Source organism: Vipera berus, assembly GCF_964194415.1.
Source record: "Vipera berus genome assembly, chromosome: Z".
NCBI classification, from domain to species: domain Eukaryota; kingdom Metazoa; phylum Chordata; class Lepidosauria; order Squamata; family Viperidae; genus Vipera; species Vipera berus.
The window spans coordinates 11,389,704-11,417,644 of record NC_138205.1 but is presented as its reverse complement, the minus strand read 5'-3'; the positions used below and the strand labels follow the sequence as shown (position 1 = coordinate 11,417,644).

The 27,941-nt window shown below is 40.6% G+C and overlaps 2 protein-coding genes across 2 annotated transcripts; both read left to right on the top strand.

Annotated features, from left to right (window-relative positions):
- Window positions 1–354: 354 nt before the first annotated feature.
- Window positions 355–10,835, top strand: LOC308678624 (uncharacterized protein; the record flags this gene model as incomplete). Its single annotated transcript, XM_081345851.1, has 2 exons — window positions 355–1,261; window positions 9,877–10,835. The coding sequence occupies 2 exons, from the start codon at window positions 355–357 to the stop codon at window positions 10,833–10,835; spliced, it is 1,866 nt and encodes a 621-aa protein (XP_081201977.1).
- A 7,048-nt stretch (window positions 10,836–17,883) lies between these two features.
- LOC308678623 (uncharacterized protein) lies at window positions 17,884–26,954 on the top strand (the record flags this gene model as incomplete). Its single annotated transcript, XM_081345850.1, has 3 exons — window positions 17,884–18,816; window positions 19,362–19,437; window positions 26,002–26,954. 3 exons carry the CDS (start codon window positions 17,884–17,886, stop codon window positions 26,952–26,954), a joined length of 1,962 nt encoding a protein of 653 aa, XP_081201976.1.
- Window positions 26,955–27,941: the final 987 nt, after the last annotated feature.

The following is a 27,941-nucleotide window of genomic DNA, read 5'->3' as shown; positions in this document are numbered from 1 at the left end:
GTTCTGTCCTACAAAATGGTATGGATTAATGAAGCAAAATTTGGGTGTAAAGGAAGTTGAGAATTTGCTCTTTGGTTCAATGAAAGTTCTGGCTGTAGTCCCAGTGAGGAAATGGTAGCTACTAAAAATTGCAGAACTATAGTATCAAGAATCCACTGGATCACGGTAACTCAGACCTCTATAATCTAAGGGAAGAACCAGGAGGGTCAGCTAGTGAATAGATATTGAAACTGACATTACCTTTCTTTGTACCATATGACAAATTGGGTTCACTTTGCTGGTTACTGGGAAAACATGCTGGAAATGGCAATAGTAAATAATTGACTTTTGTCTTTGTAAGGTCCTATCAACTTCATGAATGCCTCCAGAGTCACAGAATTCACCTTCTTGGGTCTTTCCAAGTCTGGATCAACACAGTTTCTTCTATTTGTCCTGGTCACCATGTGCTATACCGGCATTCTGTTGGGAAACCTCCTCATTGTATTGATGGTGTATATAGATTCATGCCTTCTAAGGTCACCCATGTATTTTTTCTTAGCTAATTTGTCCATCCTTGATACTGCTTTGAGTTCTGTAGTTGTTCCCAAGCTGGCAACAGACTTGATCACCCAAAGCAGGACTATCTCATTTAGGGGCTGTATGTCCCAGCTCTTTTTCTTACACTTCTTTGGGGGTTCAGAGATGCTCCTCCTAACCCTCATGGCCTACGATCGCTATGTGGCCATTTGCCATCCACTGACATACACAGCCATGATGAACCGGCCACGCTGCATTAGACTGATGTGCTTTTGTTGGTTTGGAGGCCTCCTCCACTCTTCTAGCCAATTGTTCCTGGTCTTACGGCTGCCGTTCTGTGGGCCAAACGAAGTGGACAATTTCTTTTGTGATGTTCCGCAGGTAGTCAAACTAGCTTGCGTTGACACCCATGTCACTGAGATACTCATGGTGGCCAATAGCGGCCTGTTGTCCCTGGTTTGTTTCATCATCTTGCTGATCTCCTATGGCATCATCCTGAGCACACTTCAAGGCCGCTTCAAGGAGAGTGGAAGGAAGGCTCTGTACACCTGTAGCTCTCACCTGACCGTGGTCAGCCTTTTCTTCCTACCTTGCCTCTTTGTGTACCTTGTCCCCATCTTCAGCACCAGTCTGGACAAGGTGTCTTCCGTATTTTATACCACAATCACTCCTTTCCTTAATCCTATGATATATTCTCTAAGAAATCAGGAAATGAAGGAAGCAATGAGACGGGTGAAGAACAAATGTATTTTTCCCCATTGGTCTTAGAAGAATGGGAAACTATGAGTAGATGCCTCAAAAACCTTTGTGATTTTAGAGATCAGATTTTTAGGAATAATTCTTGTTATTACTAAAAGAGTAATTGCAGATCTGTTCAACATACAAGTCCAAGTCACCATGTATGGTCATTCAAATCCCCCAAGTAGAAGAGGGTGATCTTTTTCAGAGCCAATGTATGTTTGTTTGTTTAGAAAATTTACTTCACTACTCATGTTACATATGAAAAACATAATGATGAGGTCAGTTCAATAAAACCTCTCTTGATCAATCAAAAACAGGGGGCTGTAAGAAAATTATCATAATATAATAATCAAGGCATTGTATACCAAACTCAACAGCACACAGCACACATTCTGTACCTATATTCTGCAAGTAAATAGCTATTTGGAAGATCAGGTTTGCAGGTGAACGTGCACCCAAGGCTGAAGTCAAATGTTTTCTCATCTGAAGCATCATGTTCTTCCTTTTCTTTATGGGATAGATTTCCAAAAACTAAATCTCAGAAATGCAAAATCGTAAGTGTTTTCTGCATTATCCTTACATGTTTATCCAGAATGTTTTCACATATTTGCAGGACCACTACATATGATAACATGTACCTGGATTTTGATTACATTTCCAACACTTGTTAGAGGTCCCTCTATACATTTAGCTAATCTATCTGGAGTCAAATATCAATGACATATCATTTTATATATAAAAAAAATTCTTCAAAACTATAATTCAAAGTAAATTTTAATCCATTCGTCCATACATTCTCCTATTTGTCTAGTGCTATATTATACCCCCCACAAATTGCCCATTTTAGCATACAGTCTTTTACCTATTCATCTTGCAGGTTCATCTTAAGTAACATTTTATATACTTTAGCAATCAATTGGTCATCTCCAGAACATAAATTGATATCCAATTCAGTTGTAACTCCTGTTTAACTTTCTTGTTAAATAAGGATGAGAAAGTTTATAACTATTGGCAGACCCATTATGTAAGGAGAGCAGAATTTGTCATGGGTTTTTTTTTCCAGCATACAGCCAGGGTGGATTTTTTTTATTTTTATGTTTAACGTTGGCTGTTTGGGGCATTTTTTTCTCCTTTTTTCCTTTGTTGTTGTTGTTGCTGTTGTATGTATGTTTTTTTCTGTTTTATATTTTATTCCCATTGATAAAACACAATAAATATAATAATAAAATAAAAAATAAATACAAAGTCATGTGCTGCATTTGTGCAATAGGCGAACTTAATGTTGAAGTATTTTTGATCCATTTTCGTGCTGAATCAAATACCCATCAATAAAGTTGTGCTTCCTAATAAACTAAACCAAACAAATTTAAGCAAAGTTGGGGTATGCAGTATAATTTCTTAATACAACCCCTAGGTCTTCTATAACCTTTTTTAATGACATTGTTGTTCAAATCCAAAAGCTCACAACTGTAACAGAATAACAGAATTGGAAGGAAACTTTGGAGGTCTTCTAGTCCAACCCCTTACTCAAGCAGGAGACTTTATACCATTCCAGACAAGTGGCTGTCCAGTCTCTTCTTAAAAGCTTCCAGTGATGGAGCACCCACAACTTCTGAAAGACAAGCCATTCCACTGGTTAATTGTCCTCACTGTCTCCTTAGTTCTAGGTTGGTTCTCTCCTTGATTAGTTTCCATCCATTGTTTCTTCTCCTACTTTCAGGTGCTTTGGAGAATAGGTTGACCTCCCCCTTCTTTGTGGCAGTCCCTCAAATATTGGAAAACTGCTATAATGTCACTCCTAGTCATTATTTTCACTATATATTGTGACCTCATTGTACCCATGAAAAAACAGTATATGGAAGTCCTCTTGATATTCTTGAACTCAAAATCTCATTAACATCATTTGTATAGAAGGAAGCCAGAATAATGAGGACTTCAGAGTTATTATCACCCTTCTAGTGCAGTGGTCCCCAACCCCTGGTCTGTGGACTGGTACCAGGCTGCGGCATGCCAGCAACTGGTCCACACAAACAAGCAAAGCCTCATCTGCAAGATGCAGGCAGCCCACAAAACCATTCTCTGGTCTGCAGAAAAATCTCCAAGGAACCAGTCCCTGATGCCCAAAAGGTTGAGGACCTCTGCTCTAGTGGTTAGAGCACTGGGGTAGAGCTTGTGATGTGAGGCTCAATCCTTTGTTTAGAATCTGTCGATGTGCCAGGAACCACACGGCTGGCTCAACATAGATCTCAGGCAAGTCGGAAAACATAGAAAACTGCTTATATTATTAAGTCCTTTTCTGAAAGTATTGCCATGTAAGGTTGAGGATACTTCTTCCTCCATTTTACAAATACCAATTTTATATTAGAAGACCTGTGGCTGGATTTGATTTGTATTCAGAAAAGTGATTTATATTGATCTGAAACAACCTGTCTGGGCATTATGAGTCTTCTCAAAGCTGGTGCTCCTCTCATGCAGAATGGCTGTGTTCCCTCATCTTGCCAAGTCATGGTTGCTTTTAGATGTTGGTTTCCACATTGGTTGAAGCCATCTATATGAAAGCCAACCCCCACCCCACCCCCAGCAAAACAACAACAACCCGGCAATAGTTTGATCATGTATGAATTAATCCATGAATGCAAACTGAAGAAAAAGTTCCATTTCAACAACAACAACCAATGTCAGACTATGCAGTGAATGCAAGGAGACCAAGTCACCATTTACACCTGGCCATGCAAGGATTATAATTTTGATAAGGGAAATTCCTCCCTTTATTTTTGATGAAATTGGAAAGGAAGGAAGAATGGATCCCCCTTAGCTTTGCGAGTGGGCTGTAGTCTTTCTGCCTTGCTCAGCCAGTAGACATGGGCTGAATTCATTAGAGCAGAACTTTGATGGAGAAGGATTAACCCAATGTGCATTGGTTGCAAAGGAGTATAGCATAAATGGATATGAATACATGAAATATGGATATTTTCCAAGACAAATGTCCTACTTTCAGGGGAATGGACTTATATTTGCCAGAAACAAAGAAATAAGCAGTTGTTTTTGGCAATAAACATAAATCATAGTCACATGACTACATGATATTGCAAACTGTTGTAAATGTGGGCCAGTTGACAAACATCCAAAATGCAATCATATGACTCTGGGAGGGAGAAACCAACAAGGTTGTTGGAACTTTAAATATGTCCTTTGGGAGTCCATCATAACTGACCAGTTGTAAGTTGAGAACTACATGTACTTAAGCACTACATTTCTATGTTCAGTACAGGAGACCACAGGGGCGCATCCTTTATTTATTTGATTTGTATTCCATCCTTTTTATATACATATTGCTTCCTCTTTTTCTGCCAAGTTTCAACAACCCTGTAAGGTAGGTTGGGCTGAGAAAGAGTGACTTCCCCAGGGTCTTGATGAGTTTCCACTGCTGAGTATGAACTAGAACCTGTGTCTCTTCATTGTCAGTCAAAACCTTTAAACACTGCACCACACTAGCTCCTTGTCAAGTTTCGAAATCCTGTCTTGCTGGTGTGACAGACATTGCTTCTCAGCTTGCCAGCAAACTCAGGGGAGGGGAGAGGTTTGGAATGCAGAGGTCAAAGATTAAGAAAGCAGACTGTGGGAATCAAGGACAATGGCCAGGCATCTGCTGGATCTAGAGAAGCTTTGTCATAACAAGATTTCCCAACTTGATTGGCCAACATGACCTGACCCAGAGGGAGGAGGAAGAAGTCAATGCTTTTACTATGGGGGTTTGGTGAAGGGGTCTGCCAGAGCTAGTTTTACTTTCATATGTGCTGATATGCTGTACTCAATGAAGTTTTGTACTAAGAGCCTGAAGAGACTCGGAAGTGTTTGCTTCATTGGGTTTGCTAGTCAGAAACTTGACACTCTCATCTTAGTCAGAGAGAGCCAAACCAAGCTCGCATAATGTGCAAATATTGGGACTGAATGTTAAAAGCTTCACATGGCCTGGGATGAACAAACGATAAAGGTAAAGGTAAAGGTTCCCCCGCACATGCGTGCTAGTCATTTCCGACTCTAGGGGCCAGTGCTCATCTCTGTTTCAAAGCCGAAGAGCCAGCGCTTGTCCGAGGCTTCTCCATGGTCATGTGGCCGGCATGACTAGACGCCAAAGGTGCACAGAACGCTGTTACCTTCCCGCCGTAGTGGTCCCTATTTTTCTACTTGCATTTTTACATGCTTTCGAACTGCTAGGTTGGCAGAAGCTGGGCCGAGTAACAGGTGCTCACTCTGTTACGCGGCAGTCGGGATTCGACCCGCCAAACTGCTGACCTTCTGATTGACAAGCTCAGTGTCCTAACCCACTGAGCCACCGTGTCCCTATGAACAAACGATATTGAGCCACAAATCAGCCAATGATCTCACTCAGATAGTTTATGTGGATTTTGAACATTAGAGGAGGAGAGAGTTGAATCCTGAGGCACCCCACAATGAAAGACCTTGTGAATGATGTCCCCCACCAACCAAACTATCCCAGAGGAATAAAAGGCCTCCGTAGAATGATAACCCCTATTTACAATCCCCCCAGAGCCATCCCAGAATGATATCATGGTCCACAATATTGAAAGCCACTGAGAGATCAAGAAGCACAAAGTTGGCTGCACCACTTTCATCCTGGTTCAGCTGGTGGTACATAGGTGCACATTAAAACCAAAATTCATATCGCTGCCTGCTCTCTTTCCTGCAGAAATATTTTTCTTTGTTTTTTTGCAATTACCTGATTTTAATAAGGGACCAGGGAAGGGCCTCAAAAGAGTGGCTTCCCCAAGGCTTAATAAGAAGCTGCCGAAATATTTCTTATATGTTACTTGGTGCAGGAGAGGCAGGAGAAGCAGGAGTCATTCCCTTGTCACACCCTGTGCTTGATTTTCCAAAGAGGAAAAGAGGAAAAAAGGTAAGGTGTGATCTTTATTGCATCTCGGAGGTCTGTCTAAGCAAGCAGAATGAACAGATAATGTGAGATTCCCCCACTTGGTTTCAGAAATAAAGTAACTGTAGAAGGTAGGTGAGTCCTGAACAAATCAGGGCTACAAATTCAAAATTAAGAATTTTGGAGTGACTTTGATATGCAGTGAGGATCTTGTCTATTTTGGGATGGGGGTTTGAGGAACTTGAGAAGAAGGATTTGTAAGTTCCATTTCTGCATTGATGCTATCCTGAGTTATTAGTCATTATCCTGAGATGGAGTGCTACTTATTCTTTATTTATTTTTCCCTCTTCAACACTTTACCAATTTCCTTGATCTCTCAAGGGACCACAATTCTAAAGATATTATAAGGCAGGCTAACGATACATCTTGGGAATTAGAAGTAGAATGATGGCCATGGAATCATGGACAGTTAGCGATCCTGAGAGATGGATGGTTTAAAGGTGGACTTAGCTAGAGACCTTAGAGTGGGATCCCAACCCACCGTTTTGTCCATTCTTTTGGAGAATATGTCAAGGGCTGGAGAAATCAAGAGATTCAGGCAGTTCAAATGAGTATAAAGATTTATTACAAGCTTAAGATCTCTACAAGAATCTAAACTACTAACGGTCAAGGGAAATTAGTGGGAGTTAAGAATAGAAAGGAATTCAAGGTGGACTGGACCTAGATCTTTTTTGGGCATGCGGGAACTCATGACTGATGATGCATTTGACCCTTCCCTCCAGGTCAGCCTGGTCATCTCCTACAGAATAGCTATAAAACAATGTTGGCTTATTCTCTCTGTCGCTGTCTGTCTCTCTGTCTCTGTCTCTCTTTCCCCCTCTCTCTCTCTCTCTCTCTGTGAGCATGCACACACACATAACATATATGTTCTATATACCTTGGTGGAATGAGTGGGATGGTAGTCGGTATCCTGTTCCCACTGTGCTAGTTGCTCTTATTCTAATACCACAGAAATAGTTTACTGACCTAAAATCCAGAGCAGCTTTACAAGCACGCAAGCAAGAAGAAAAGGGAAGACAAATCTCACACAGATTCACATGCACGTACAGAATTTTCTAGCTACATGCCTATTTAACTGGTGCATAATTCTCCCTACACATTGTGCTGACTTCTGATCATTCAGATCAGATTGCCATAACACATTTTTCAAGACTCTGAAAATGTTTTGCTACAGTGAGTGAATAAATAAATCTCGACTCTTATGCTTCTGTTTATCTCCTGATCAGAAATAGCAGATCTGATATAGGTTCACGTTTTCAGGATTTAGTCAAAAGTTGGATGAATATCTGACCATCGAGAACTATGTGTGGACTTAAATCTGAGACTCTTTGTCAGCGGGAGTTAATTCTAGATCAGCAGACACGATCTACGTATTTAAGGTGTTATATTTTCCCCTTGAAAAATTATGAGAATTTTTGAGTTCGAAAAGAGCAGAATGGGGATCTAACTTCCACTCGCTACTTCCCATAGAACCTCGGAATCAAGTAATTCTTGCAAAGAATCATATCTTAAATGGACTTTGGCTGGATAGGGAAAGTCATTCCTTGTCATCCTTAGCTGGACAATTTTAGGAGTCCTTTTCCATGGTGTTCCTTGATGGTTAATGGTTCCTTTCTATGCTAGATTTCTCTGCTTCTTAGATCATATCAGTGTATGCAACTTGGAGCATTACTGCTGTCATTAGTACTATTAATTTTTTTAATCTTCTGGAGATCTTTGCAGTACTGGTGGAAAAGATTCTGGACATATCTGTTTATTTTGTGTTTGAGAAGCTACTTAAACGAGATCATGTGTCATCTCCAGAAAAACATTGTATTTCATGAGCTGCATATGAACTGTTTCATTTTTATTTTTCCATTATGAAAATGGAATAGATTAATGAATAAATTAATCTATACTGGATGGTGAAAAATTTAGAATCTGCTTTCAGGTTCAGTGGAAGTTTGGCTTCTTTCCCAATGAGAAACTAGTAGCCTAATCTTAAACTATACTATGAAGCTGCTGCTTTGTCAGCGATAAGTGATTGGATTAATTTAACACAAGTGAGATTATTAAATCTTGAAGGCCATGATTTGTTATTTGGTTGGCATGCATACCTACTGTATCATAAGAAGGTGGATAATGTGTTCAAGGTGCATATTTTAAGACATGCTCTGTTGCGAGTTTGGAAAAAGTATAGACATAAGCTAAATTATAAGATACCTATATGGGCAATACCGAAACATGCAATAGAAAATATAAGTGTTGGGTTTAAACATGATGTGACTACATATAAGGAAATTTTAAGTTTGGAAAGGAATGTATGGTATTTGAAGCCGTATAATATCTTAAGAGAAGAAAAGATTGTTCAAACTTGGTTTCAGTATGGGTAACTACAGGCCAGGTGGAAAGAAGATCAGAAAATTGGTTTTTCGATGACTGATGAAAATCTGGTAAAGCAAATTAGATATCAAGGTCAAGCACATATTAAAAGGATATATCTTGCATTGATAGAAATTGATTCAGAGACAGAACTTGTTAAAGATTGTATGATAAAGTGGGCTCAGAATTTTCAGGAAGTCATTACAATGGATACTTGGGAAAAGATTTGGGTGAGAAATGTAAAATTTACGCAGGCTCAAAACTTAAGAGAGAACTTTTATAAAATGTTTTATAGGTGGCATTTAGATCCTAAAAAAATAGCAAGTATGTATTCGAACTGCCAGCCCAAATGTTGGAGGTGTGGCGGTGAAGATGCAACGTATTTTCATATATGGTGGACCTGTAAAATGTTAAAGCTTTTTGGATTAAAATTTGGTGGAACATGCAAAAGATATTCAAGAAAAGGATAAAGTTTTGTCCGCAACTGTTTTTACTGGGCATTATTACTGATACTACTGTTGTGGACACTAAGCTGATGTTGAACTTAATTACGGCAGCAAGACTGTTAGTAGGGCAATATTGGAAGAAGGAAGAACTGCCGACTATAGAGGAATGGACTTTAAAAGTTTCCAACCTGGCGGAAATGGCAAAGATCTCAGCGTACTTGAAAGACCATTCGCAACAGAGATATATTGTGGAGTGGAAAAAATGGATTGATTATATCCAGAATAAATATGGGACTAAAAAGTTTCATTTAGCATTTGAATAAGTATTGATGTGATATTTATATTGCTTGTAGTTATTTTATACGAGTTAAAGTGCGATAGATTTAATAGTTTATTGTTGTTTGCATAAGGTAGATTATGATTGTTTGTATTTTTATACCCTGTGTTTAGCTCTGGGAAGTTGGGGAGGGGGAGGGGGAAGGGAGGGAGGTGTTGGGAGGGGGGAGGGGGTTGGGAGGGGTTTTGTTTTGTTAAAAAAATGTATTGTAAAATTTTTCAATAAAAAAAAAAGAGAAACTGGTAACCTTCCCAAAACTGAAGAATTGCAGTAACCCAGCATCTACTTACCCATGAAAACTCAGGTTTCTATGAACTGACTTGGAGTAGACAATGTGAAAGGCAATCTGAAGGGTGTCTTGTAATAGATATGGAAGTTTAACATTGCTTCTCTTTGCACTAGGTGGCATCGGAGGTTCATTTTATTCCTATGCAATTTTTTTATTGATCCACGAACTGTTAGAAGTTGTGAAGCTAACTTGGAATAGTTGTGGAGCTAAACTATTCTTTTTTTCTTCCAAGGTCCTGTCACCTTCATGAATGCCTCCAGAGTTGCCGAATTCACCTTCTTGGGTCTTTCCAGATCTCGACCCACCCAACTCCTTCTATCTGTCTTGGTCATGATGTGTTATGTTGCCACACTGTTGGGTAACATTCTCATAATATTGACGGTGCATGTAGATCCACGTCTACTAAAGTTGCCCATGTACTTTTTCTTAGCGAATTTATCCATCATCGATGCTGCTTTGGGTTCAGTGGTGGTTCCCAAGGTGGCAACAGACCTGATCATCTGTGGCAGGACAATCTCATTTGCGGGCTGTATGTCCCAGATCTTTTTCCTACACTTCCTTGGAGGTTCAGAGATGTTCCTCCTTACCCTCATGGCCTACGATCGCTATGTGGCCATTTGCCACCCACTGACATACACAACCAAGATGGACCGGCCACGCTGCATTAGACTGTTGTGTTGGTGTTGGGCTGGAGGCCTCCTTCACTCTGGCAGCCAAGTGTTCCTGGTCCTGCGGCTCCCATTCTGTGGGCCAAATGAAGTGGACAATTTCTTTTGTGATGTTCCACAGATTGCCAAACTGGCTTGTGTTGATACCCGAGTGACTGAGATACTCTTGTTGGTGAATAGTGGTCTCTTGTCCCTGATGTGCTTCATTATTTTGCTGATCTCCTATGCCATCATCTTGACCACACTCCAAGGACGTTTCGGAGAGGGTGGAGGGAAGGCTCTGTACACCTGCAGCTCTCATTTAATAGTAGTCAGCCTCATTTTTGTACCATGTCTCTTTGTGTACCTTGTCCCCCTGTTTAACACCAGTGTGAACAAAATGGCTTCCATATTCTACACAATAGTCACCCCTCTTCTCAATCCTATCATATACACCTTAAGAAACCGAGATATGAGGGACGCTATGAGCCAAATACAGAGAAAATACATCTTTCCCATTGTAGCACCACAGAAGAAAACTTAGCACTAATTGGTTTGCAAATCTTTGGGTGAGGTGGGGCTGATGGCTCACTTTTGATATTTTTTCTGAATACTGAAAGTGAATATTTCTTTATGCAAATAAATATGTAGATATGGAAACCCATATATATATATTTAAATCTTGATCTGTGTATTAATATTTTAATTATTTTTCTATTTGCTTTATAACCTGAAAGCCACCCAGAGTCACCTTTCATGGGAGATGGATGGAATGAAAATTAATTAATTAATTGAATCCCGTGGACTCCCTCAGATGGAGCACATTCATATTTTTCAGAGGCATCCCCCCACTTCCTTGGCATATCAGAAACTAATCATGAATAAACTTGTTGCTGCAAATTGCCACAATTTTTAAACATATTTAATTTACATTTAATCACAATAAAGACATTACCTGTCATGTGTCTATAATTATCTAGGTGTTACAAGTGATGGCTTGATAACAGTTATTCAATAAAGTAGTATCATTTCCCTTTACTTAAATGTGTAATATTCATTTGTTCACATCCTTTCCTAGCAACTTTCTGTTCTAGAATCCAAGAAGAGACTTCAGACCCATGAAGTGGGTTGATACCCCATATCTGAATCTTTGACTCCAACAGACCTTTCAGAAGATGCTTCACCATAGAAGCCAAGGATAATTTCATTGGAAGGTCATTCCATAACTAAGGGCCCACTCCCAAAAGGCCCTGCTCCTCATGAAACCTTGAGTTTTTGTGTGTGTGTTTGTGTGTGTCTATTACATGCATACATATGTACCTCAAATCAGTTTTGACTGTGGGGGACTATATGGGCAAGATGATAGAGGTTTTTTGGCAACGTTTTAGGAAGTCACTTGCTACTTCCTTCTTCTTCTTCTTAGGAAGAAAGGTAATTGGGTCAAAGTCACCCTATTGGCTGAGAGTAATTGGATCAAAGTCACCCAATTGGCTCCTGGACCTAAGGCAAGATTAACTTGGGTATACATGTTTCTCAGGAATACTCAGCTCAAGGCAAAGTCTGGTCCAGGCCAGAGCAAGGATACCTCCATTTGCACATCTCATATCATGGTGGTAGCTCTGTGTTTTGGACCTTGCATCTACATTTGTCTACTCTAGTGAAAAGAAGGACTAGAGATGACATGATAGCAGTGTTCCAATATCTAAGGAGCTGCCACAAAGAAGAGGAGGACAATCTATTCTCATGAAGGCAGGACAAGAAGCAATGGATGGAAACTAATCAAGGAGAAAAGCAACCTAGAACTAAGGAGAATTTTCCTGACAGTTAGAACAATTAATCAGTGGAACGACTCGCCTCCAGAATTGTGGGTGCTCCATTATTAGAGGTTTTTAAGAAGAAACTGGACAACCATTTGCTCAGAATGGTTCAGGATCTCCTACTATTGACAGGAGGTTGGACTACTAAAAGATTTCCAAGGCCCTTTGCAACATTCTTATTCCACGTTCTACTTTGCGACTTATTTCCTAGGAACTATAGAGGGATTAGACAACCATTTTTCTGAAATGGTGTAGAGTTTCCTACTTAAGCAAGAAGTTGGAGTAGACGACCTCCAAGATCCCTTCCAACTCTGTTATTCTGTTATTTGTGCTCATCACTTCTGCAGCTTTTTCTTGGATAAGGCAGCTTCTGTTCTCTACACTGTCACCACTCCCATCCGGAGTCCCTTCATTTACACCCAGAGGAGCCAAACATTCCAAGTGGCTTTGGAAAATCTCGAGGGAAGACAAGGAAAAGTGATGCCCTGACTCTAGACATGTCTTTTTTATTCCAGAGAGTCCAAACTCTTCAATTAAAAGAAAGTTAATGAGAGATAACTATCTCGGGAGTGCTAATAGCCAATACTTGTAATTCCATTGCATGAAAAGTCATTGGGATCCACCTAAATTATTTTCTACTTGCAAGGGAAGAAGTGTTACGAATTGTGGATGTTCCACTGGCACTTGGAAAAGTCTGGGAATTGAATTTCACACATCATAAAGTTGCCAAGGTTGAGAACCCCTGAACTAGACACTCTATGAACAAGGGTGCTGCAGCTCTTGAAAGTGTATGCCACTAACATGACTAACATACCACAACTACTACAAGGAAAGGTCAGGATTGAGTGTAGATGCAGCATAATTAGAAAAGAAGGCTGTATGCCAAAAAAGCCAACACAGTGCTAGGCTGCATTAACAGAGGGATAGAATCAAGATCACGTGAAGTACTAATACTACTTTACAGTGCCTTGGTAAGGCCACATCTGGAATACTGCATCCAGTTTTGGTCATCACGATGTAAAAAAGATGTCGCGACTCTAGAAAGAGTACAGAGAAGAGCAACAAAGATGATTGGGGGACTGGAGGCTAAACATATAGGGAACGGTTGCTGGAATTGGGTATGTGTAGTTTAACAAAGAAAAGGGTGAGGGGTGACATGATAGCAGTGCTCCAATATCTCAGGGGCTGCCACAAAGAAGAGGGAGTCAAGCTATTCTCCAAAGCACCTGAAAGCAGGACAAGAAGCAACGGATGGAAACTAGTCAAGGAGAGAAGCAACCTAGAACTAAGGAGAAACTTCCTGACAGTTAGAACATCTAACCAGTGGAACAACCTGCCTCCAGAAGTGCTGAATGCTCCAACACTGGAAGTTTTTAAGAAGAGACTGGACAGCCATTTGTCTGAAATGGTATAGGGTTTCCTGCCTGAGCAGGGGGTTGGACTAGATGACCTCCAAGGTCCCTTCCAACTTATTATTATTATTATTATTATTATTATTATTATTATTATTATTATTATTATTATTATTATTATTATTATTATTATTATTATTATTATTATGTTATATTGACCCTCCTCTGCTCTTGACTCTCACCAAAGAAAAGAGTGTTACTTTCTCACAAATCCAGAGACAGGGAAGAAATACATTTGGTTTACAGAGTTGCATAAATCCATTTATTTAGTCATTTTCAAACAATACACTTGAAACCAATACATTTGCCTTTTTCTGTAATTTGCAAGGAAGTCCTTCAATTAATCAAGAGGTGTAGTGGGTTACGATTTCAGGCTAGACACCAGAAGATCATAAGTCCTAGATCCACTTGTGGTGCTAAGATAGTTGGTGACCTTGGGCTAGACATTTTCTCTCAGTCCTAGGAAAAAGGCAATGATAGATTACTCCTGGAAAACCCTTCAGTAGCCCATGACATAACTCAGGTCTGAGACTTCCCACACATCACTTACACCCCAGATGGCAAGCTCAGGATCCAAAGAGATCTTGACAGACTTGAACAATGGGCCTTATCCAACAAACTGAAATTTAATGTGGAGAAAAGCAAGGTTTTACACCTAGGCAGGAAAAAACAACAACAAAGGTATGAGTACAGATTAGGCAAACCCTGGCTCAAAAACAGTAACTGGGAGAGGGACCTTGGAGTCCTATTGGAGGGTCACTTAAACATGAGCCAGCACAGTGTGGCAGCAGTCAAAAAAGCTAACACAATCCCTGGGTTGTATAAACAGAGGCATAGAATCAAGATCACACAAAATACTAGTACAACATTATAAATCCTTAGTAAGACCACACCTGGAATACTGCATCCAGTTTTGGTCACCACATTACAAAATAAGACATTGAGATTTGGGAAAAAGTGCAAAGAAGAGCAACTAAAATGATTAAGGAGAGACAAAAACATATGGAGAATGCTTGCAGGATTTGGGCATGGCCAGTCTAGAGAAAAGAAGGATTAGGGATAGCAGTATTCCAGTATTTGACTGGCTGCCACCAAGAAGAAGGGGACAACTCATTTTCCAAAACACCAGAAGGCAAGACAAGAAACAATGGAGGGAAACTAATCAAGGAGAAAAGCAACCTGGAATTAAAGAGAAACTTCCTAATAGTGAGGACAATTAACGGGTGCAACAGCTTGCCTTCAGAAGTTGTGGATGCTTCATCACTGGACATTTTTAAGAAAAAACTGGACAGCCGCTTGTCTGAAATGGTCTGAAAAGGGTCTCCTGCTTGAGCAGGGGGTTGGACTAGAAGACCTCCAAGGTCCCGTCCAGCTCTATTCTGATCGATTGTATTGGCCGCCTCAATGGAAGCATCTAGCCAGCTTTATTATCTAAGCAGGGCTGGTCCCAATTTGTACTTGAAAGGGCAAAAGGAGTAGGCTAGACTAGGAAATAACAATTCCTCCCCAAAGAGGAAGTTTGAAAATTAATCCTGTACCATTGTCAATACATACAGAATAACAGAATAACAGGGTTGGAAAGGACCATTGAAGGATTCCTAGTCTAACCCTCAGCTCAAGCAGAAGACCCTATACTATTCTGGACAAATTGCTATCCAATCTCTTCTTTAATATGCTCAGTGATGGAGTACCCACAACTTCTGAAGGCAAGACATTCCACTGATTAACTGTTGTCTAGAAAATTCTATTTAGTTCTAAGTTGGCTCTCTGCATGACAACTTTCCATCTGTTGCTTTTGACCTGCCCTTGGGTGCTTCAGAAAATAGGTTGACCCCCACCCTCTTCAGTGTGACAACCCCTCATATATTGGAAGACTATCATGTCACCTCTAGTCATGACATAGTATTCCTATGCTATCTGCTTTCATACATTATACAGGTATTAAAGGTAAAGGTAAAGGTAAAGTTTTTCCCGCACATGTGTGCTAGTCGTTTCCAACTCTAGGGGCCGGTGCTCAACTCCATTTCAAAGCCGAAGAGCCAGCGTTTGTCCGAGGACATCTCTGTGGTCATATGGCCCGCATGACTAGACACCAAAGGCGCACGGAACGCTGTTACCTTCCCACCGTAGTGGTCCCTATTTTTCTACTTGCATTTTTACGTGCTTTCGAACTGCTAGGTTGGCAGAAGCTGGGACGAGTAACAGGCGCGCTCACTGTGTTATGCGGCACTCGGGATTTGACCCGCCAAACTGCCGACCTTCTGATCGACAAGCTCAGCGTCCTAACCCGCTGAGACACTGCGTCCCTTTTATACAGGTATTAACATAATTCTAAAAAATGCAAAAAAAATAGACAGGAGTACAGATAACAAGGAACACATCAATGTTCTTTAATATCAGCATGTTGCTTACAGACCCTTCATATTTTTCAGCTCTGAGTGTAACCTTTAGACCTATCTGGGGACTTCCTTAAAGTTTTGTCTTCTTCATCCCTCAAGGGAAAGAGACAAGTTGCACTTTTAATGATTTCCCCACAGAATTCACATATCTTCTAGTGAATCCTTAAGTGTTGCCTGATCCCAGATCCTTATGCCATTATGCTGTTGCATTTTGTAGGTCAACTTAGATGTTCTTGAGAAGATGATCCTCCCAGAACAGGAGTTCCTTTGTTGGCAGAAAGGAGTTGCTTCCTCTCTTCAACTCTGTTGCTGGTAAGTATTACTAAAGCTTTGTTAATCACGGTAAATGGAGACGTGACATCAAATTATCCATTGATATCAGAAACTTCTTTATTTTACAATAGCAGTTTGCCTCACAGAGGATGCTCCATACATGCAGTAGGAAATAATTGGCTACTTCTACAACTACCTGTCTGTTATTTAATTTTTGAATTTTTCTTCTAACATGTTTAAATCGGCAATGGGAATTTTACACTGGTGCAGAAAGGTGGGGGGAGATGAACATAATATGAGAAATATATGTTATCAATAAAGGTAATGGTAAAAGTTCATTAGGAATTGAGATTAAGGAAATTTCCAAAAAAAAAAACATTTCAGACAAAAAATAAATGAAGGGAAAAAATGGTTTTGGACTATTTGTCAGGTTTAAGAATAAATCAGGAGTTGCGGGGATATCAGGAATAAAGCAAAGAAATGTGCTGAGAGAGACAGGAGGAAAAAAATTCAAAGAACAACAGCAACAAAGGCAGTGGCGTAATGAGTATTATAGTTTCAAAAGGAAGGAAAACCAGCTCTCAAAGGGTCACCACCTCTGATATACACTACATAATTATGACAAAAATAAATAAATACAGAATTATGCATATACTCACATACGTATATTATATGACATAGAGAGACAGTCTAGTTCGGATTATGTATACCTGTGCATGGCAAGAAAAACGAATCTTTTGAGTTTACCAGACGGATGGCATAAGGAACGAAGCTATCACAGAATCAGGTAGTCCTGCTAATTACCTTAATCTATGAGGGAATTTATAAGGAACGCGGTGGCTCAGTGGGTTAGGACGCTGAGCTTGTCGATCAGAAGGTCGGCAGTTTGGCGGGTCGAATCCCGAGTGCCGCGTAACAGAGCGAGCGCCTGTTACTCGTCCCAGCTTCTGCCAACCTAGCAGTTCGAAAGCACGTAAAAATGCAAGTAGAAAAATAGGGACCACCACGGTGGGAAGGTAACAGCGTTCCGTGCGCCTTTGGCGTCTAGTCATGCCGGCCACATGACCACGGAGACATCCTCGGACAAGCGCTGGCTCTTCGGCTTTGAAACGGAGATGAGCACCGGCCCCTAGAGTCGGAAAAGACTAGCACGCATGTGCGGGGGAACCTTTACCTTTACCTTTTATGAGGGAATTACATACGTTTAAATCAGAAGGTCACAGAATTGCAAATATAATGGGAGCTCTAAACATAATGGGGGAAAATTATCCCAATTCCATCCTGTCGTCAAGGTTTAACACAACGTGGACAAACTGAACTGCTTATTATGTACTAGAATATTGTCCTTTTCACTTTTTTCTTCCCCTCCTTTTCCACTCTTTCTATTTTTGTTTTCTGTTCTTTTTTTCCCCTTCCTTTATTTCAGTAAATGTTTCCCATCTCCTAGTGGGTCTACCTCTGATAAAGTAGTGGAAGGTAAAATTAATGGAGCTGTATGTGAATAATTCTGCCCTTAGTTTGCATCAGTTCTTTGTCTTCATTCAGTTGATCGGTTTCTTATTTCCCTCTCTTTTTCCCACCACTGATGCCCATTCCATTTTCCTTTTGTTTCCAAAAAATTGAAGACTGGAACAAGAGTCGCTGAATCTGCAACGGTAGAGTCACCTTCTGCCCCATTTCACCCACCATCTATGGGAGTGAGAAACAGCTCTGACGTGACTGAGTTCATACTGATGGGTCTGTTCCATGAACGTGGCGTCCAACTCTTTCTCTTTGCTCTCTTCCTCATGTTTTATCTCATTGTCTTACCAAGCAATGTGCTGATCATTATTACCATCCGGGGAGATCCACATCTCAACTGCCCGATGTATTTTCTATTAGCCAACCTGGCTTTTTTAGATATCTGGTATTCCTCCATCACTGCGCCCAAGATGTTGGTTGACTTCTTTGCCGAGCGCAAGGTCATTTCTTTCGGGGGCTGCATTGCTCAACTTTTCTTCCTCCATTTTGTGGGGGCTGCAGAGATGTTTTTACTCACCGTCATGGCCTATGATCGCTACGTCGCCATCTGCAAGCCTTTGTATTACTCAGTCCAGATGAGCCGACGACTTTGCGTTGTATTAGTGGTGGCTTCCTGGGTGGGAGGTTTTACCCATTCCCTCATCCAGGTGGTGCTGATTATCCGCCTCCCGTTCTGTGGGCCCAATGAACTGGACAATTATTTCTGTGACATTACCCAAGTCCTGAGGATCACCTGTGCTGATACCTTCTGGGAGGAGATGGTCATGATCTTCAGCAGTGGCCTGATTTCTGTGGTCTGCTTTGTGGCACTCTTGGTTTCCTACGCCTTCTTGCTCACTGTGCTAAAGAAGAATGTGGGTGAATCAGCTAGTAAGGCTCTCTCTACCTGTTATTCTCACATCACCATTGTCATTTTCATGTTTGGTCCCGCCATCTACATCTATGCCCGTCCTTTTGATGAATATGCACCCGATAAAGTCGTCTCTGTCTTCCATACCATCATATTTCCCCTCCTAAACCCCATTATTTATACCCTCCGGAACAAGGAAATAACTACAGCCATGAAAAAGATGGTTCTTGAGTACCTCCTCTGCAGGAAATATGTAGGATGATGTATTGACCCATTCTGTGGATTTATAAATTGCATTCCTGTTCACCAGGCTGATAATAAGCTAAGTGAGTTTTGCCCCATTTTACAATCTTTCTTGCCACATTTGTTAAGTGACCCACTGCAGTTGTTAAGTTCGTAACACAGTTGTTAAGTGAATCTGGCTTCCCCATTGACTTTGCTTGTCAGAAGTTTACAAAAGGTGTGTTATGGCTTCCCTGCATGCCAGCTCAGATGACAAGGAAAGTCGGCTCTGGGGAAGCCATTACAAGGTGATCACATGACCCCCAGGACACTGCAGTTGTCATCAATATGAGCCAGTTTCCAAGCATCCAAATGTTGATCACATGACCTTGGGGATGCCGCAAAGTTTGTAAGTGTGACAACTGGTCATAAGTCACATTTTTCCAGTGATGTTGTAACATCAAATAGCCACTAAGCAAATGTTTGTAAGGGTTGTAGATCTCTTGAAATGTGATTTCTTTTATGAGATGAAATAAAATGCTGGATGGGCCTCCTTTGTTTCTGCTGCCTTCTCAGGGGACATCTGTGCATGTTTTGTGTGGAAGCTACACAGTGGGCTATATACGCTCAGCTCTGTGTCACACGATGGGAGGTAAAAGGGAGGGATACTTAAAATGGATCGGTCAGTAGCATTCCAAGATGTCTTCCCAAAGCTTCTTCAATGAGAGGAATTTTCTTACACATTTTTTCTCCATGATGCTGGCCAGGTATGGTTTATTCTTTCTTTTCTTGACGAAGTCAATACACACACAGTTTGTTTCTTTTCTAACGCAAAAAGAGAACTGTTTTAGATATTAATGGGAAATTGGGGTGTCAGGTTTTGAAGCACAGACTTGCTGGTGTGACAGAACTTGCTTCTCAATTTGCCAATGAATTCAGGGAGAGGGGAGAGGCTGTGGAATGCAGACTTCAAAGATTAAGAAAGCAGACCATGGGAATCGAGGACAATTGCCAAGTGTCTGGCCAGACTCAGAGTTGCTGTCCCATAACAATATTTTATGACTTGACTGGGCAAAGTGGATTGTCATCGGGTTTTGGATGTACTAAAAAGGAAAATAATAACTGCTCAAATACAATTATCGAAACATTTTAAATATTTTAATCAAACCTCTGAAATTGATCTAGGTTTAGAAGGCCTGAATTAGATCGGGGCTTTTCAACCTTTTCACCCATTGTACCACTTTTAGGATATGGGAACATCCGAGTACCACCAGTTGCCTAGCAAGGTGTCAAAAACTTGATGACCAAAAAAAAGGAAGAAAGAAAGAAAGAAAGAAAGAAAGAAAGAAAGAAAGAAAGAAAGAAAGAAAGAAAGAAAGAAAGAAAAAAGTGATGAAGTACAGGTAGTCCTTGACTTACAACAGTTCGCTTAGTGACTGTTTGAAGTTACAATGGCACTGAATAAAGTGCCCCCCAAGCCACAGCCAAGCAAGACACTTGCCTGCCCACCCAGCGGTGCTCTTCCTCCTGTCCGAGGTTTTCATTGTTATGAGCATTTCTGTTGAGGATTGGCAGTGAGGATGGGGTGGGAGGTGTTTGGTTTTTATTTCCCTTGTCTGCTGGGTGGTTGCAGCAGGTTTTGGTCACTTCACATGACCCTGGGACACTGTGACCGTCATAAATATGAATCAGTTGCCAAGCATCTGAATGTAAATCACAAGACCCTGGAGATGCTGCAACATTCCAGCTGATTGGTGCTTCTTCTGGGCTCAGAAGCGCCAGGATCAGCGCTGAGCTCCAGCTGGAGCCTGGCACTGATCCTGGTGCTTCTGCTGAGTCCTGACAGCCCTGCAGCTCCAGCCGTCTCTCGCTCAGGCTTGTGCGTTGCTGCCACCGGTTCAGCTCATTCCCCTCCCCCGCTACCACTTTTGTAGGATGGTCGCATGCCACCTGCCAGGTGCCAATGTACCACAGGTGGTACCCGTACCACTGGTTGAAAAGCCCTGAATTAAATGACCTTTGTAATCTTGTTCAGCTCTGCAGTTGATTCTATGATCCTTGGCCTCACCCTTTCTGTCTTTTGAAGGGGGAGAGAAGCCACTGATGTGAAGCTGCCCCTCTCCCTAACATCATTGCCTTTTCACTTTGTCCCAGATGATAAGGGGTCTTGAAACTAAACCATATGATGAACGATTGAGGAAACTAGAGGTTTTGGTAAGAACTAGGAATGGTACGATAGCAGTCTTCCAGTACTTGATGGGCTGTCACAGAGAAGAAGGGGTCATCTTATTGTCCAAGGCACTTAAGGACAGGACAAGAAGTAACAGGTGGAAGTTCATTATAGAGAGATCCAGCCTAGAACTAAGGAGACATTTCCTGACTATGAGAACAATTAATCAGGGGAATGGCTTCTTTCTGGAAGTTGTGGGAGCCCCATTACCAGAGGTTTTCAAGAAGAGACTGGAGTGGACGACCATTTGTTCAGAATAGGATCTCCTACCATGGGCAGGAGGTTGAACTAGAAGACTGCCAAGGCCCTTTGCAACTCTGTTATAACATGTCATACTTTGCCACTTATTTCCCAGGAGCTATGGTGAGGTCCACCAACTTTTGTGAACCAAGGGATGGACTTGAGTATCAGCCATAAGCCAGAGGCCAGTCTCCATAAAAGTGACCGGGGGGAAAAAACCTTCAAAATTTGACAGGCTCTGTTCATGCCACTCAATAATCCCAATTGCTAAATTTTCACTTACTGAATTAATTAAAATGGCTGGACTTCATACAACACAGTTCAGTTTTGGTGCAAAGCTAATCACATTCTAAATCACTATGGAGAAAGAAAAGAGAATGAGTAGGCAGGAGGCAGGATCAGGTCAAAAAATTAAATTTAACTGAAACTGAATGCAAATGTAAGTTAAATCAATTAAAAATCATTAATGTGAATACTAATACTAATACTAATACTACTAATAATAATAATGCCAGATGCCAGAGTCAAAGAAAAAGAACTGGGAAAAATTACGAAATACCGCGACCTGGCCATTGAAATTGCATGATTATGGATGAAACGTGTAACAGTGATACCCATTGTCATCGGGGCACTGGGAACTATGTCCAAAAACTTTGCAAAATACATCAAGAAATTGCAGCTTCCTGCAATAACTCCACAAAAGCTACAAAAAACTGTGTTACTCAGAACATCTTACATTTTAAGGAGATACCTGGTTGATACCTAGGATGCTGGCAGCAACCCATGTCAACCATTAGTGCCAGTCAATGTGAGTGTTCAGTTGACTGAGTTTCATGTTTTATAAATAAAAGTTTTATATAATAATAATAATAATAATAATAATAACAACAACAACAACAACAACAACAACAACAACAACAACAACAATAATAATAATAATAATAATAATAATAATAATAATAATAATAATAATAATAATAATAATAATAATAATAAAGTTGGAAGGGACTTTGGAGGTCATCTAGTCCAACCTCTTGCTCAGGCAGGAAACCCTATACCATTTCAGACAAAACCCTATGCCATTTCAGACATCTGTTTAACAATTCCCTTTTTAGTTTCATTTAAAATTAGAACAGTAGGGTGAGGTTTGGGAACTTGCAAGCACAACTGAATTTCTGGTTACCCAACCTGTACTTTTCAGCTCATTCCAATCTTTTAATTCTTCTCTACTTAATTTCCCTTTATTATTTATTTGCAGTGAAGTTCAGACTGTAACCTTCTTGGGGCAAGGAACTTTTCTTACTCTCAGTAAAGAGATGTTCTATGATTATGATCATTATTATGATTATGATCGATGATACATATTCCTTGATCTACATATAATCATATGACTGCAATAACATTTGATTTGGTGGATTTCACATATAATTAAGGAATAGGTAACATATAAACAAGTAAGCAAGCAAAAGAATAAATAACAAATAACATTTCAATGGGCCAAAATACCCTACTAGCTTTAACAAGTTGTTTTAAAATGTAAGTTAGCTAGAACTTGGTCATCATCTCCTCTGGGGCTGATCGATTGAGAACTCCCAATTGCCTTGCTGACATCCAAAGAGAGAATTTTTTCCATACTCTCATTTGCCAGTTTTACAGTCAGAGTCAGGGAGAATTCAAAAGCATTCAGTGATGTCCAAAGACCCCATTTTAAGAGGTGATTTGACAGTAGGGAGAAGGATTCTGTGCAACCTCAGGCAAGTATGTAAGGTAAGATGGATGGATCTGGTAGAATAATCTTAGGAGGGAAAAATACTAATGAATTTTTTCTTCAATGAAAACATGCATAAAAGTTGGAATCTGAATGTTAACTCTGCAACATTTATGATAAGTCTGGCTTTAGACATTTTTGCAAATCACACAGGAAGTGGTACTGTAATTGGTTTGTCAATTATTGAATCCATGTTATAGGAATAAAAGATTTTACTGCAGTATTTTCCTTCCTTCAAAGACTAGACAAAGGTATCTAATAGGTTGGACTTGATGGAATCAGTTTTTGCCTATTTTTTCTCTACAGATATAAAATTCACAGGTATGTTGGGTCTAAAAGTGAATACTCTTTTGGGCTATTATATCAATTCTTTATTCATTTGTTCTTCTATGAAGTCATTCCTTCTGTTTTTCATCTCTCTCTTTCTCTCTGTCTCCTTCTCCACTTCCCTCCAAACATGGAAAAAACTATGAGCATAATTCAGTTGGCTGAAACATTATCACTTGAAGGCTAGCATCTGCATTTCTAAAATAAAATGCTCCTTATATGCGTGGGTGATATTTTAAAAGTAAGAATGTGGAACTAGGAAAGGAACCCAGCATGCATGGAAAATGAACAATCAAGGTGAGGCATAAAGGCATTATTTTGAAATACAGAAATAAGGTCATTTCTTGGGAAAAGGTCTAAGAGTTTTGCATGGGCCAGCTGATAATTTCAGCAAAAAGGGACATAGCATTGATAGGCATGCTTCTGAACAGTACACGATGTTTATGAAAGCATTTATCATAGCCTGTGATGTTCTTGTGATTTTCCTTTAGTGGCCCTGGAAAAAGCTAGAGAAGTTAAGCAGAAATTATTTATTAAAATTCTTTGCACAGAGATGAATAAATTGCAGTTTGGAGAAGTGAGAGGTGAGGAGGCACAGAGGCTCTTCAAAAACCCCATCAGCATCTTAGGATGCTGGCTGTCTCTCTAGATATCTCTCTAGATAGAGCCTTGGTGGAGCAGTGGGCTAATGCCTCCTTAAGTAACACCAGGTTCGCATCCCACCAGGCTCAAGGTTGACTCAGCCTTCCATCCTTCCGAGGTAGGTAAAATGAGGACCCAGATTGTTGGGGGCAATTAAGCTGACTTTGTAATAATGCCGCTTGGGGTGTGTGTGAAAGCCCTAATAAGCAGGCATATACATAGAATGAAGGCTACTGCTAAGCTTGTAAGCCGCCCTGAGTCTTCAGAGAAGGGCGGGATATAAATGTAATTAAAAAAATAAAAATAAATAAAATAAAATATCTGACCTTGATTGTTGCTTAAAACATTAGAGCATTTATGAGGGTTGGATATAAAGGAAGACCCCACTTGACGATGCTCAAATTTTATTGTTCCCACGCTAAATTTCCAGGTAGAATCACGACCCTGGCCTTAGCTCTAAGATGTAGCTTTTCTTATCTGTATGACTTTCCCACAACATACTTTCTTTGTCCTAAAGTGACTTCGCACACATTCACATTCACATTCATCCTGCATTTTATTCTCTGGTCTTACCACAGGTTCTGTCTCTGTCTCTGTCTTCTCTCCCTTTCCTTCTCTCTCTCTCTCTCTCTCTCTCTCTCTCTCTCTCTCTCTCTCTCTCTCTCTCTCTCTCTCTCTCTCTCTCTCTCTCTCTCTCTCTCTCTCTCTCTCTCTCCCTTTCCCTCTCTCCCCTCCTCTCTCCTGTTTTTGCTGCATCAACTCTCTTTTCTCTTCTTCTCTTCCCCTCTTTTTCTCCCTGTCCTTGCCTTTCTTCCTGTTTAACACTGAAATTTGCAAAACCTTCCCTTACCACCAATGAACTTAACAGAGGGAGGGGATTTAGCACAAAATGAGGGAGAGTTGGATCTCTTTCAAGTTCACATATTTGTATTTATTTGCTTACTTTATTTTTTTATTTTTTTATTTACAGCCCATTATTTGAAAGAAAATGAGCACTAAGGGAAGTGAGTATCTTAGTCTCTACTGCATGGATACATGTACTTTTCATGTGTTTCTGTTTGTGTTTGTGTGTGTGTGAGAGAGAGAGAGAGAGAGACAGAGAGAGAGAGAGACAGAGACAGAGAGAGAAAGAGAGAGAGCAATCCAAATTGGGTCAAACAATGTTTTTTTATATAAATGTTTACTTTTCATTTCATAATAATATTTGGTATTAGATTTTTTTATCCTGCTGTTATTATTATTTTTGAAATAATTCAAGGTGGTAAACATACCAAATACTTCTTCCTCCTCCTCCAGTTTTGTGAGTTTGATGTTCATACATAAACACTAAGAAACATGCACATTTACAAGCTATGTTTGGCTCCAAATTCTTGGGATTGTAATCCCAAAATATTTGAAAAGACTCTTGTTGAGAAAAGTTTATTTGCCAAGGGGCAGAAACAGGAAGAATCCATGGGGATGAGAAATAACACAATAACAGAGTTGGAAGGGACCTTGAAGGTCTTCTAGTCCAACCCCCCACATATGCAGGGAACCCAATACCATTACAGACAAATGGCTGTCTAGTCTCTTCTTAAAAACCTCCAGTGTTGGAGCACCCACAACTCCTGAAGGCAAGCCGTTCCACTGGTTGATTGTTCTCCTTTATTCTAGGTTGTTTCTCTCTTTGGTTAGTTTCCATCCATTGCTTTTTTCCTGCCTTCAGGCACTTTGGAGAATAGCTTGACTCCCTCTTCTTTGTGGCAGCCCCTGAGATATTGGAACACTGCTATCATGTCACCCCTTGTCCTTCTCTTTGTTAAATTAAATTCCTGCAACCATTCTTCCTATATTTTAGCCGCCAGTCTCCTAATCATCTTTATTGCTCTTCTCTACATTCTTTCTAGAGTCTCAACATCTTAATAAATAATAATATTAATTTCTTGTTCTGGCTTTCCTTTCCCTTGGAAGCAAATCATATCTGAAGAAAGAATCCTGCTGTCTCATAGAATGAATCTGTCAACCTCCAGCTGCAGATAAGATGGATTTCCAGAAAAGGAATGGCACAAGAATCAACGAATTCCTGTTGGCAGCCATTTCTCCCACATGGCAATCCCAAGCTGCTCTTTTTGTGGTCTTTCTCCTAGTCTATGCAGCCACCATCGTGGGAAACACCCTCATAATGCTAACTGTGGGGTCTGCTCCCCAATTACGCACTCCCATGTACTTTCTGCTAGGGAATCTGTCCTTCCTGGATCTTTGCTACTCCACTGTCACAGCTCCTAAAATGCTGGTGGACTTTTTGGTGGTGAAGAGAAGCATCTCCTTTGATGCCTGCATGGCCCAGCTCTTTTTTCTCCACTTTGTAGGTGCTGCGGAGATGTTTCTCCTCACCGTCATGGCCTATGACAGGTATGTGGCCATTTGCAAGCCTTTGCATTATCCTAGTATCATGAATAAGCAGCTCTGTAGTTGGCTTGTAGCAGCCTCCTGGATGGGTGGTTTAATTCATTCTACAGTCCAGACCATCCTCACCATGAGGTTGCCCTTCTGTGGGCCCAACTGGGTAGACAACTTCTTCTGTGATGTGCCACCGGTCATTAAACTGGCTTGCACCAACACATATGTCATCGAGCTCCTCATGGTCTCCAACAGTGGCCTTATCTCCACTGGCTGCTTTATCATCTTATTGACCTCCTATACCACCATCCTGGTGAAGATACGTTCTCCTGATGGGCGCCGTAAAGCTCTCAGTGTCTGCGCTTCACACCTAACTGTAGTGACCTTGTTCTTTGGACCTTGCATCTTCATCTACGCTCGTCCTTTCTCCACTTTCTCAGTGGACAAACTGGTCTCCCTCCTTTACAATATTATTACTCCTATGTTGAATCCCTTGATCTACACTTTGAGGAACAAAGATGTGAAGATGGCCATGAGCAAACTGAGAAGCAAGGAAATAATTGTTGACAGGGATGGGAATTAGGTGGGAAAAATTCTTTCTCTTTCCTTTTACTTTACATTAATTTGTACATTTTTCTCACCAATGACTGTTGCAGCACCCTGTGGTCCTGTGGATCAAAATTCAGATGCTTGGCAGCTGATTCATATTTATGATTGTTGCAATTTCCTGGGCTCACGTGATCACCTTTTGTGACCTTCTGACAAGCAAAAACAATGGGGAAGCCAGATTCACATAACAAGAATGTTACTTTACTTAACAACAGTGGCAAGAAAGATTGTAAAATGGGGCAAAATTCACTTAACAACTGTCTTGCTTAGCAATGGAAATTTTGGGCTCAGTTGTGATTGTAACTTGAGGACTACTTGTAGTTGACCATAATAATAACAATAATAATAGACTTCGGGTTTGCCAAGTCAGCCGACATAGACGTCTGGAGGACGGCTCTCATCTTTCACGTCTAGTTTCACATCACTGTGGGGTTCTAAAAGGGCCGAAGAGTCACCCTGGAGGGGCGACCAGAAAGAAGAGCCTTTTGCAGAAATGTGGGGGAGCCACAACCCCCCGTTAGTGCCTGCATTCCCTTCATACCAGCGGATGAAAGACTGGCCATAGCAATATGGCCAGTTACTAGGCTGCAGACAGCCGAAGTCAAACTTACCATCAGGCAACATTAAAGCAGCGTGGAAGAGATGGGGTAAGATTCTTATACCTTAATCTTCTTTTTTCACATAAATAAGCTGCTAAGTACCTTCCCCACTGTGGAAAGGAAGGGGGGAATTCAACCCACCCTTCAAATAAACGGTGAGCAAGCCCAGGGGTGTTTTTTAAAAAAAACATTGAAAAAAGAAATGGACTAAAAGAAAAGAATTTTCAAAGTACTTGGGGGACACCCAGTGGCTAAACCTGAAATTGCAATCTGACTTTCTCTTTTTAAAAAAATCAAGAAAATATTTAAGAAAAACAAGATAAGTTTAACCTTGAACACCAGATGTGAAACTTCACTATGGA